The 13,647-nt window shown below is 34.4% G+C and overlaps 1 protein-coding gene across 1 annotated transcript in view; it reads right to left on the reverse strand.

The window, feature by feature from the left end:
- Positions 1–13,647, reverse strand: part of LOC126886759 (28S ribosomal protein S24, mitochondrial) — a 20,628-nt gene continuing 6,981 nt past the window's right edge. The window contains exon 3 of the mRNA XM_050653784.1: positions 1–343. Within this exon, the coding sequence (XP_050509741.1) occupies positions 54–343 (290 nt within the window). The 3' untranslated portion in view covers positions 1–53. The remainder of the gene's footprint in view (positions 344–13,647) is intronic.

Here is a 13,647-nt window from a genome sequence, read left to right on the forward strand (position 1 = left end):
TTATATAAAACTATTAAACATTTATTATTATTTATGATATACCAGCTACATTCTTAAATATACTTAAAAACAACATCCCTTTTATCAGCCACTGTCTGTAATTCTAGTTTCACTGGACACTGCAGCCAAAAACTCAGCAATTCTTCCGTATAACCTATCAAAAAATACATTTTTCTCGGTGTGATTTGTCGTGATATTATGCCTGCTATTCTAATAATGTTGTGCTGTCTTTTGATTATAACTTCACTACCAAAGAGTCCTTGCCACGTTCCTACCATAAACTTTCTTATAAATACATCTTCTACAGCTGTTTCTGAAGGTCTGAGTCCACCATCAACATTTGCTAAAAATAGAATAGAATATTTATACAGTCTGTTCCAACGAAAATTTGACCCCCCAAAAACTCAGAAACCAAGAGCTTCTTCAATGTTAAAAAAACACGTCAATTTATAATGGGAGGGGGACGAATTTTCATGTAAAATTCATCAACCCTCACTTTTTTTTAAATAGCAAGTGTGGTCGAGTGTCACATCATTTGAAAGTTAAGTCATTTTCTTCTCTACACGACACTCTATTTTTTTAATTTATGTAATAAGTAGGGAGCGGATTTATATGCGATCAATTTTGATGAAATGTGCGCATATATATGCAGTAAAAAATTACGAAATATGCGCAAGATATGCACAAAAATTCAAAAAATGCGCATTTCGAGAAACCACAAATTTTCTGTTCTATTCTATTCTAACGGGTTCTTTTATAGGGGGGGGGGCGGCAATCGTATGTTATCTTTGAAATAAAAACATTATTTTTTATATATGCAATTTATTCACAGTGAGAAGACACACAGTGTGGATTCAGGAAGTGCAGAAGCAGGCAAGACCTATAATATTCACAATAAGACATGTAAGTGCGAAGTTAATCAATAAGAATTGAGAGATACATACATGCTTCATCGATATGGAAAAGGCGTTTGACAGAATCCGAAGAAAGGACGTATGGAAGAAACTAAAAGACGGAGGAGTCGACAGGCACAACATGGAAGTAATAAAGGATATGTACAAAAATAATACAAATACAGTAACAACCAATAACGACGAATCCAGAAAATTTACTACAAGTCAATGCGTCAAATTATATTGATGCGTGTTGAGTCCACTGCTATTCTCAGTGATACTGGGATTCCTGTTCTGAAGAGTACAGACAAAATACAAAACGAAACAATCAGACAAAAACCTAAAACTAGAACCAATCGATGAAAAAATAGTAGATGGACAACTTAGATGGTTGGGGCACGTGTGTAGAATGTCGAACGTGAGACTAACAAAACGAGTGTTCGAAACGAGAGTGCAGGGGAAAAACAAAAGTTTCCTGGAAGACCAAGAGTTATGTAGGTAGGTGAAATCAGGAAAGAAGTCAAGAAGAAAGGATTGACATTGAAATAACTGCAAGAAACCTAACACAAGATCGGAAAACATGGAGACTGTAATGCCAAATTCAAATCCACCAGCCTTACACCTTAAGGTAGAAAGGCTTAGGACTAAGTAAGTAAGTAAGTAAACTTTAATGAGGAAGCAGTCAAATATTAGCCATTTATTAAAGAAAAAAGAGGAAGAAAGCAATCTTAGAACTCACCATTTTACTACATGCTTTGCAGAATAAGTTTCCATTGCTGTAATGAAGCTCGGGATAGGTTCTGATCCAGGAATAAACCAGGCTAGATTCTTTCGGCATATTGAAATATTTTCAAACAGAAGTATTAAACAAAAACTAAACATTCCCATTGACCGACTAAAGGTAACTAATTTTACTGATTTACGGGATATGATCTAAAGCATGAACATTTCAATTTCCGTTAGAAAATCGTAAAACTATGGTTAAAGGTGTAAATTCTCTTAACAATAGGGTATTTAAAAGAATCGCCAGAATTATAGGTACCTACTAAATATAATAAGCAAATAAAATTCGGATTTCCCCGTAAACCATCCTTCATCATTTTAACATCCTACAAATCATTTTATAACGGCGCGGCGTACTATAAGTACTTTGTGTAAAGATCGGGTATTTTCTAGGAACAAATGAAAAGGCAGTGAATGAGCCGTCTCTCTTCAGGTAGTTCTCGAATTAATAGATAGAACAGCCTGTACGTACGAGGACATATTTTGTGTCGAATTAAAAAAATTTAAATTTTTTTTGGACTTAAATGTTTTTAAATAGGCACGCAATATGCATGTTTTTTTAAAATATGCAAAATTTAGTAAAGTTCTCAAATATGCGAAATATGCATTTAGCATAAAATCCGCTCCCTAGTAATAAGTTTAAAGATAATTTTGGACTTAAATTTATTATAAATTAGTTAAATCCAAAATTATCTTTAAAGTTATTCAGCAAATTAAAAAAGAATTAGAGGGTTGTGTAGAAATAAAATACCTTTCAAATGATGTGCCACTCGCCTACACTTGCTTTAAAAAAAACGGGTTCATGCGGGGCAGTAGGGGGTTACATTTGAGGGTATGAATTTTGCATGAAAATTCGTCCCCCTTTCAATATAATTTGAAGTGTTTTTTTTTTAAATTGTGAAGAAACTCGTTTCTGGGGGAGCGGTCAAATTTTCGTTGGAACGCACTGTATATTATAGAGTCACTAAAATTAGATACATAAAAATGAATATAAAAAAGAGGAAATATAGTTATATTCCGTCTTGCTTAGCCAAAACGCTGTATCTACAGAGACATCACATTTGAGTAAAATTGATTTTTGTTCGAAGTATTCGTATACATTTACACAGGATACAAGGCTCAATATTGGTACCACTTTTATTTCTAATTTATATTAATGATCTTCCACAGATAGACCTTACCAGTTCATTTACTCTTTTTGCGGATGATACTACTATTACCTGCAAAGATTGGGATTATAAGGCAGCAATAGAGGCATCAAAGCAAGCACAAGATAAGGCAGAACAATGATTTGCAGCAAATATGTTGCTTCTAAACATCAATAAAACTCAGTCTTTGATTTTTTCAACAAGACAGCTTCCATCCGGAGATGCAGACAAACAAATAAAATTTTTGGGAGTTTACTTGGATGCAGGACTATGTTGGAAAGCTCATACACGGTCCCTTGTTGCTAAGTTAGGAACTACAACTTTTCTGATTAGAAGACTTTCTGAGTGTGTATCTCAGTTCACTTTACAACAGGCCTATTTTGCACTGTGTCATTCACACATCAGCTATGCAATTTTGGCATGGGGTCACAGTGCTGGAGCCAAAGATGTCTTTCGTATTCAGAGAAGAATAGTAAGGATAATTGCTGGTCTGTCCTATCAGAAAGAATGTCGGCAAGCATTTGTTGCACTGCACATACTAACTCTGCCTTCGCTATTTATTCTGGAGAGTCTTACTCATGTGAAACAAAATATAGATTGTCATCAAAGACATGAGGATATACACCGATATGAAACCAGAAATAAGCATGCCTTAATACTGCCCTACACCAGGCTCCAAAGAAGTAGAGACGGACCAAACTCTTATGGTGTAACATTCTACAACAAGTTGCCTACTGAAATTACTGAATTGCCAACTTTACAATTTAGAAAACAACTAAAGAATTTTCTCATAAATCAAGCATTTTACAGCAGTGATGAATTTTTAAATTTTAACTTTAATGTTTGGAACTGGGTTGTGAATTGGTGAATTCACACATCAGCTATGCAATTCTTGCATGGGGTCACAGTGCTGGAGCCAAAGATGTCTTTCGTATTCAGAGAAGAATAGTAAGGATAATTGCTGGCCTGTCCTATCAGAAAGAATGTCGGCAAGCATTTGTTGCACTGCACATACTAACTCTGCCTTCGCTATTTATTCTAAAGAGTCTTGTTCATGTGAAACAAAATATAGATTGTCATCAAAGACATGAAAGAACATCAAGACAAGAAAACCATGAACATCAGGCATTGGCGAAAGAAAGTATCCGACAGGACAGAATGGAAAAACATTGTTAAGCAGGCCAAGACTCGCAAAGGGTTGTAGCGCCATTAGAAGAAGAAGAAATAACAAAGAAAACAAATAAACATTTGGGAGATGTACCTATAGAAAAGTGTTCATAAATACAAATACCTGGGAACCTAGATTTCAGATAATGATGATCAAACAATAAATAAAAGCAGAGCACAAATAACCAGAAATGGGTTTGTAACAATGAAAACAATTCTCTGCAATAAAGACCTTCGTTTTTTGGCTTGCATACAAGTGCATCTGCCAGCACATTTCATGTAGGTTATGCGAGTTTTGCTCGAAGCAATGCACAGCCTACGTTTTTATCCTTACAAATAATAATAATATATATATATATATATATATATATATATATATATATATATATATATATATATATATATAACTTTTCTTCAAATATCCATTATTCCATTTAATTAAGAACAAACACATTAGCAACCATGCTCGAAAATAATTCTTCCTTAATAAAGATAAATTGCCATAATTTTACTACAATAACTATAACAGACAACACTAAGCTACTTCACTTTCACGAATTATAACTAAAAATTAACTTTTCTTTGGGGATTATTTAGATAACTTCAAATAAATTTTTCATTCTACATAAAACACCTTCGGCGGCCATTGCCGCCAAAGGTCCCCCCTCTGAGATGTTATGTGTTTTCTATACTACAATTCTTCTTCTTCAAATGCAAATCCACTAATGGATGTTGGCGATCACATTTTCCATTAACTCTCTGTTTCTTGCAATGTGGATCAGTGATTGTATGTCGGTAATCCCTGTCCATTGCCTTATGTTTCGGAGCCAGGACATTTTTTTGCGTCCTATTCCTCTCTTGCCTTCAATTTTACCCTGGATTATAAGTTGAAGGAACTGGTATTTTTCGTTTCGCATGATGTGACCCAAATACGCCGTTTTTCTTTTCTTGATGTTTTCGAAAAGCTGACGTTCTTGGTTGATTCTTTTAAGGACATCCACATTTGTGACTTTCGCCGTCCATGGTATCTTTAGGATACGGCGATAAAGCCAAATTTCGAAGGCTTCTAATCTGTTTATATCCCTCGTTTTGAGTGTCCAGCCCTCTATGCCATATAGCAGCACCGACCACACGTAGCATTTAGTAAACCTTAGTCTCAGTGTAAGGTCGAACTCTGAGCAGCTCAGTACCTTCCTGAATTTTACGAAAGCTTGTCGAGCTTGCTCAATGCGACATTTTACTTCCCTGTCCGATGCCCAGTCTTCAAAAAGCCACGTTCCTAGGTATTTGAATTTGCTCACTCTCTCAATGGACTTAGTATTCAGTGTTATGGCGGAGTTTTCAAATGCATCCAAGTTTCTGGAGATGATCATGAATTTGGTCTTTTTGGTATTAATCTCTAATCCCATTCGCTTACTGTATTCTCCGATTATAGTGACAAGTTGTTGAAGATCTGCTATGTTGTCGCAAATTAAGACAGTATCATCAGCATATCGTATGTTGTTGATTAATACTCCATTCACTTTGATTCCCATCTCTGCATCTTCCAAAGACTCTTGAAATATGGCTTCCGAATAAATGTTAAATAAAAGAGGGGAAAGCACACATCCCTGCCGAACACCCCTTCTTATATGCATGGATTTGGATATAGAATTGTCTATTTTTAATTGTGCTGCCTGATACCAGTACAAGTTTTCAATGCATCTTATGTCTTTTTGGTCTATATCAAGCTTCTTGAGGATCTGCATTAACTTGTGATGTTGGACACGATCAAACGCTTTCTCGTAGTCTAGAAAGCACAAGAATACGTCCTTCCTCTGATCGTAACAATTTTGGACCAACACCTGTGTTGCTACTATATGGACTCCAGTATACTACAATATGGACTCGAAAGCTGGACACTGAAGCAATCAGGGCCCCCGTAAGAACTACTGGCGCCTGTGTGCAAAAAAGGATTTTGACGCCCCTTAAGGCATTTTGATAATGTTTTTTTATTTAGTTTTTGTAGGTAGGTAGGTAGGTAGGTGCTTTAAATAAAGCAAAATACAGTGGAACTTCGATAAGTCGGATTAAGCGGGACCGCGGCCGATCCGGGTTATCGAAAATCCGGGTTAGCCGGAGAATATGGTAAAAATTAATAAAATACCTTTATCTTACAGATAAACTTAATTATAATTGCCAAAAAAATGAAATACTTATGTCCAGTACATCTAAATTACGTACAGTTGTTATTACGTATTGTTTATTTCTTGGTAAAAAAACTCAGTCAAAGTGAAAACATTTTTATTTTATCTGATGAAAATCGATCCGGGTTAGCCGGACTTCCGGGTTATCGGAGGCCGACTTATCGGGGTTCCACTGTAGGTACAAATAACACCCTAGCAAACCTTAATTAAATAAGGTTTAAGGGGCTTTATTGAATAAATTCTGCTGGACCATCTTGTCACACTTACGAGGGTTTAAACTTCACCCAAAAACATTTTTTCTCACCCCACCCACAACATCCCACCTTTTTGTGGATGAAGAACCCAGAGTACCTCGATTTTCAAATTTTGTCCATTTAGACCGGATTGTATCGTCGCCCCCGTTAGCGAAATTATTCTGATTCGATTTCTTGCACAAACTTACTCAAAAATAGGTCCCTTATAACAAATCCACAAGGTGCCAGGCGGTGCTATGGTCGAAAAATTGTTTAAGCAATTTTTTTTAAACAAATTCACAAAAAAAAATTTTAATTTCGAACAAATTTTTTTTATACAGTGGAACCTCGATTATCCGTCTCTTCATTAACCGTTACCTCTGTTAACCGTCAGGGTCCGTACGTAAGTTGAATTAACTACATAATATAAGCAAAAATTGGGTCATCAATTCATTTTGTTTGAGCATTGCGATAAGCCAAACGAAATTTGCTGAAATGTAGCAGTGCGGTAACAAATGAAGTTATGGCTGAATCAACTGTTTTGTTTTCGTTGACTTAAGATGACATAAACGAATCGTTAATTTGTGATAAGGACGCAAACGGCTATCGATTGCTGACAGATGATGAAATCATTGAAATGGCAAAAGAGGCGGATGAAACAGATTCAGAAGCTGACACAGACTCGGAATTTGATGGTGGCGATGTCGATGATGTTATTGCAACTGACTAAACTGACAAAGATTTGCGTAAAGAGGCTAGAGAAGCTGCATCACACATGCAACAATTCATCGAGTGGTATTCTTGACAAGAGGAAGCCAATAAAGTAGATTGCACAATCTTACGCGGATTAAGAAAACTGTGAAGCATCAGTAAAACAATGATTTCAAAATATTTTAAACCAAACTGACTCGTTTGTATGAACAAAAATTCCTCTTATCTTGTAAAACAAAACATATATATGTAAATAAAATTTGAGAGTTGTACTATCAATTTTCAATTTTTTTAATGTTCTGTTAACCGTCTTTTCGATTATCCGTCATACCCTTGGTCCGGTGCCCTGACGGATAATCGAGGTTCCACTGTATAACTTGTAGGTCTGGATGTCGCGTACCAAAAAAAGTTGATTAATAGCAAGTTGAAAATTTGTTAATAGCTTAACGGTCGGACAAACTTTGATGTACGGGAACACTGGAAGACGGGATGTTTTAATTGTGGAACAGGTTAAAAATTTCGAATGTCAGACTATGAAAACGTCCCGTGTATTTTGTCGGACAGAACTTCCAATTGATTTGTTGCCCTTTCATTAAACTCTCATGCAAAAATCAGACTGCTATTTATCACCAACCTAATTCCTGTCATTTAACATGTTCTATGTGTCGGACTTATTAAAATGCCCAGTTGGTGATAAATACCAGTCTAATTTTTGCATGAGAATTTAATTCAATTGGAAGTTCTGTCCGACAAAATACATGTGACGTTTTCGTAGTCTGACGTTTCAAATTTTTAACCTGTTCCACATTTTAAACTTTCCCTGCTCCAGTGTTCCCATACATCAAAGTTTATCCGACAAGACACTGTTAAACTATTAACAAATTTTCAGCTTTAATCAACTTTTTTTTGGTACGCGGGATCCAGGTCTATTGGGTCATTCTGAGTAAAAAAGGTCCCTTGCCATTTTCTCTAAAATTGATTGTTGTCGAGTTATACGTGATTTAAGATTTGAAAAATGCGAAAATGGCCATATAACTCTACAACAATCAATTTTAGAGAAAAATCACTAGAGACCTTTTTTGTTCAGAATGACCCAAATTATCTAAAAAAAAATGTTCAAAGTGACAAAATTATTTTTGAGAAATTGTTTAAACAATTTTTCGACCAAGGTACCGCCTGGAACCCTCAGAATTTGTTATAAGAACGTCATTTGGTGTAAGTCTTTGCAAAAAAATCCAACCGAAATAATTTCACTAACGTGGGCAACGATACAGCCTAGACTATAGAGCTAATTGTTAATAATAATTAAAAACGACAGCTTTGTAATAAAATAATGACAAAAATTTCTTCAGGATCTTCATGGAGGGGTTTTAAACTTTGATTTGACTTTATAATTCACTTTTTGACTTTCATAATTATTATAATTTTTAATCGAGTTAAATCGCGTATAACTTGACAACATTCAATTTTAGAGAAAAATGACAAGAGACTTTTTTACTCAGAATGACCCAAGTGATCTAAAAAATTGTTTGAAATAAAAACATTATTTTTGTGAATTTGTTTTAACAATTTTTCAACAACGGCAACGCCTGGCACCCTGTGGATTTGTTATAAGGACCTCTTTTTGAGTAAGTTTATGCAAAAAAAATCGAATCGAAATAATTTCGCTAACGGAGGCGACGATACAGCTCGGTCTAATTAATTATTTGATAGGTATGCGATTTTTGAAATCTTGTTGATTCATCATTTGAGCGCCACATAATTGTTCGCTTATCGATGAGATAGAATTACCGTCCACACACTATTGCACTCTGTCTGGAATTTTTCTACGAAATTAGGGTATAGTTAGGAATCTGTTATCTACAGAATGGGTGTTTGTTATTTTTATAGCGGGATTTTTTATTTTATATCTATAGAAAGACTAATAATGCCATATGCCATCCAAACAAAGTAAAACTGAACTATTTAATTTCTCAACTTTTATTTTAGAATTAATTTTTGCTTTTTGATTTTTTTGTAAATATTTTTGCAATTTTTGACCCGCTGTTTTGGCGCCCGTGTGCATTGACAACTTTGCACATATGGTAGCGGGGGCCCTGGAAGCAATGACACATAAAAATAAGCTGCAGTCATTTGAAATGTGGTGTTACAGACGGATATGGAAGGACACAGAAGAAAACAAACATGGAACTATTGCGAGAAATGGGCAAAGAATAAGAAATAATAAATGCAATAAAAATAAGAACTTTACAATATCTGGAACACATAATGAAGGGAGTGAAATATAAAGATGGAATATATATGAAATACTAAGATTGATAATACAGGGAAATAGAAGGAAGCAGTGTGGGAAGAAGGAGAGTGTTATGGTTGAAAAATTGAAGGGACTGGACAATTTAGTTCAACAGAACTCTTCAGAGCAGTGGTAGATAGAGTAAAACCAGTGATGATGATATCCATTCTCCGATTGGGAGACAATACCTTAAGAAGAAGAAGAAGATATGTGCTTGTTTTCCAGTTAGGTAGTGTTTATATTTTTATTTTATGCATTATACATACATACAAATTGGAGATTTTAATATTAATTTTAAAAGAAAAACGCCAAACATTAGTGAATTGACTTCTATAACATAATCTTTTGGTATAAAACAAACAATTTATGACTATACTCGAGTTACTGCTACATCTGCCACTTGTATAGACAATATTATGACAAATTTTGAAGAAAATCAGTTTGAGACAAATGTCCTTGAACCTTGTTTTTCAGACCATCGTGGACAGTATATTAAGTTAAGCAAATCATCAAATAAATTAAAATCAAGTGTTTGCACTAGAGCCTTTACACAGGAAGGTATTTTAAAAATGAGAAACTTTTTATCAGAGTTGGACTGGAACATTTTTGATAGTGATTTTGATGTAGATTGCTTAGCAACGTTTTTAATAGATAATTATAATTATGCAGTATCTCATTATTTTCCACTAAAAACATTGGTTATTAAAAATAAAAAATGTCCTGTAAATTGGTTTAATGACAACTTAAAAAATATGAGAAATTATCTGCACTCTTATAAAATACGTGCTGATTCTACTAAAAATCCAATACATTACAACAAATATAAAAAATACAAAAATCATTATAATTCTGAGTTGAAAAACGCGAAAAAGATGGCTTATGAGAAATTAATATTAACATCAAAGAATAGATCCAAGACGTGTTGGAAGATAATTAACTATGAGCGTAACAAAACAAATAGTTCACATAATATAACAACCAATTTATCTTGTGACACTTTCAATAACTTTTTTGTTGAAATTGCTGAGAACATTATAAAAACCCTTCCTAATGCATCAGACGACATAATCTTGAACTATCAAAACTTCCCAGCTCCATCGAGTTCATTCTTTCTATCTCCAACTACTCAACAAGAAGTATGGGAGGTTATAAATTCACTAAAAAATTCAAATTGTTTGGATAAAAATGAGCTAAACGCTTCTTTTATAAAAAATACTTGTGAAATAATTACTGATCCTTTAACACATCTCATTAATAACATTTTTTCAATCGGGATATTTCCAACTGGATTTAAATACTCCAAATTGTTCCTGTATTTAAGAAGGGCGATCGTGATCTTGTAGACAATTATAGACCAATTTCTATCATTTCCATATTCAGTAAAATAATAGAAAAAATTCTGAAGCAACGCATAATATCGTACTTTGAAACCAATAGCTTTCTTACCAGTTCACAATATGGGTTTAGAAAGGATCGTTCCACAACTCATGCACTCTTAGATGTGATGAGTGGCATAGTGGATGGCCTGGAGAAGCATAACCAAACTGCTGTAACGTTGTGTGATCTTTCAAAGGCCTTCGACTGTGTTTCTCATGAAATTTTACTAAAAAAACTGCACTTTTACGGCATCAGAGGTACTCCTCTAGAACTAATTAAATCTTATCTAAGTGATAGATACCAGGCAGTCAGATACGGAAATTGTCTCTCTGAATTTAAGCATGTTAAGCATGGAGTTCCACAAGGTTCTGTTTTGGGCCCTCTATTATTTATTATATATGTTAATGACTTGCTTAATTTTATGGCTCCCTGTAAAACAGTACTATTTGCAGATGACACTACTTTTATTTTTTCTGACAGAAATCGTTCTCTTTTAGAAACTAATTCTAGGAACATAAATTCAAATGCTCAATCATGGTTCGCAGCAAATAAACTTAGACTAAATGACACCAAAACTCAAAATTTATTTATTTCAACTAATCCATTCGATGCTCATGTGGAAAAAAATACTGTAAAATTGCTGGGCATGACAATTGACAACACACTGACTTGGTATAACCATATTGACCATCTCAAAGGCAAACTTTCCAGTACTTTATTTTTACTTAGACAACTAAAACTTGTTACAAGTGTTGATACCTCAAGAACAATTTATTTTTCTCTCTTCCATTCGTTTTTAAGCTATGGCGTTATTTTGTGGGGAAACTCTTGCAATGCACTAACAATATTTAAATTGCAAAAAAAAGCAATTAGAATAATTGCAAAAGTTGGTTACTTGGAATCTTGCAAACCATTATTTATTAAATATAAAATAATGCCCTTGCCAACACTATGGCTATACAATGTTCTCGTGGAAACACACAAAACTGCAGATACTTTAGTTAAACAGTCTGACTTGCATAATTACAGCACAAGAGGTGCAAATAATATCAGAACAGTCAAATATCGTTTGAGTAAATCACAAAAAAACTCAATTGATTATAACATATATAATGTCCTACCTATAGATTTTAAAAACCTTACAATCAATAAATTTAAAGTCATTCTGAAAAAATATCTACTGAGATTTGCTTTTTACTCTGTTAGTGAATATTTCGATCATTTTAAAGCAGTATCATGGACATGAATATTACTCACTATGTTTTCCGATGTCATATTTTGTAAATGTGCGTGAATGTAATTATATTTCTATATGTTATATTGTATATATGTACACATTATCTCATGTATTTTATATATATCAAATTGACTTGCTACAATTCAAAAATTTTTTTTGTAAACGTAGTCAATAAATTTTTGAATCTTTGAATCTTTGAATCTTGAATCAAAGTGTTAATATTATATACAGTACAACCTGCCATATCCAGACCTCCCAATATCCGGATTGTTCTGCCATCCGCATCTACCGAGAAAGACAGTCCTGCTGTTGGACAAACTAAAAGATGGCGAAATAGAATGTCTTTTTTGCCCCCAAATGTGACAACCCTCTGTCAGCCTATCAATTAAGGTATCATAGAATCTATAAAACGTGTCTATCGACAAAAGTTATTAACAGTGTTGATTATTGGAATGTATGAAGGAGAAGTGGTCTTGATATCCGGATTTTTTCATATCCGGATTGGTCTGTCGCCACACTGATCCGGATATGGCAGGTTTTACTGTACCTAGATAATTTTATGTTCCTGTCCCAGGTCGCTAGCCAGCGAAATCCCTGTGAGCAAAACATCACCAGACATAAGATGAAAATGAAGAATCCGTATAAAATAGCTACATGGAATGTAACAACTTTATATGAAGCCGGTAAGCTGAGAAATCTACTCTCTGAAATGGACAGACTAAACATTACTATCATGGGGGTATGTGAAACAAGATGGCCAAATACAGGGAATTTCATAGCACACGGATACGCCGTTTATTTTTCTGGAAATCAAGACCATATGCATCGAAACGGAGTAGCAATAATTATGAAACAGCATATTAGTAAATATGTGACTAACTTCATCCCAATGTCAGACAGAGTAATTTTAATACAGCTGAATGCTAAACCTGTAAATATAAATATCATCCAAGTTTATGCTCCCACTACAGATGCAGATGAGCAGAAAATGGAAGAATTCTACCATCAAATAGAAGAAGTGCTAAAAACAACAAAGAAACACGAAACAACAATAATTATGGGAGACTTTAACGCTAAAGTTGGACAAAAGATGACACAAAACATCACCGGAAAGTTCGGCTTGGGAGAGAGAAATCAAAGAGGTGAGCGTCTAATAGAATTCTGCCAAGAAAATGACTTCGTCATTACAAATACCTGGTTTCAACTTCCAGAAAGGCGTCTCTACACGTGGAAATCCCCTCAAGATGGACATCAAGGTAAAATAGTATGGAATCAAATAGACTACATCCTAATAAACCATCGATTTCGGAACAATATTAAAGATGTAAGAACTTACCCCGGCGCCGACATAAACTCAAATCATAATTTACTCTGCTCCAAAATACAAATTAAATTAAAGAAACTAACAAAGCCAACTAAGCCTAGTAAGATATATCTCGACCCCATTAAAAACTAAGATGGCCGCCGCCGATAAAGTTCGCGGTTTAGATATCCTAAAGAAACTTTGTAAAGGTTGTAGCAAAAATGTAAAATCTGGTGTGTGTTGTGCTAAATGTAATTCAGTTTATCACTCCAGTTGCGCAGAGAGAGCAAAAACGTGCTGCAGTGAAAATATTACT

Source organism: Diabrotica virgifera, chromosome 6 (genome assembly GCF_917563875.1).
Source record: "Diabrotica virgifera virgifera chromosome 6, PGI_DIABVI_V3a".
NCBI lineage: Eukaryota > Metazoa > Arthropoda > Insecta > Coleoptera > Chrysomelidae > Diabrotica > Diabrotica virgifera.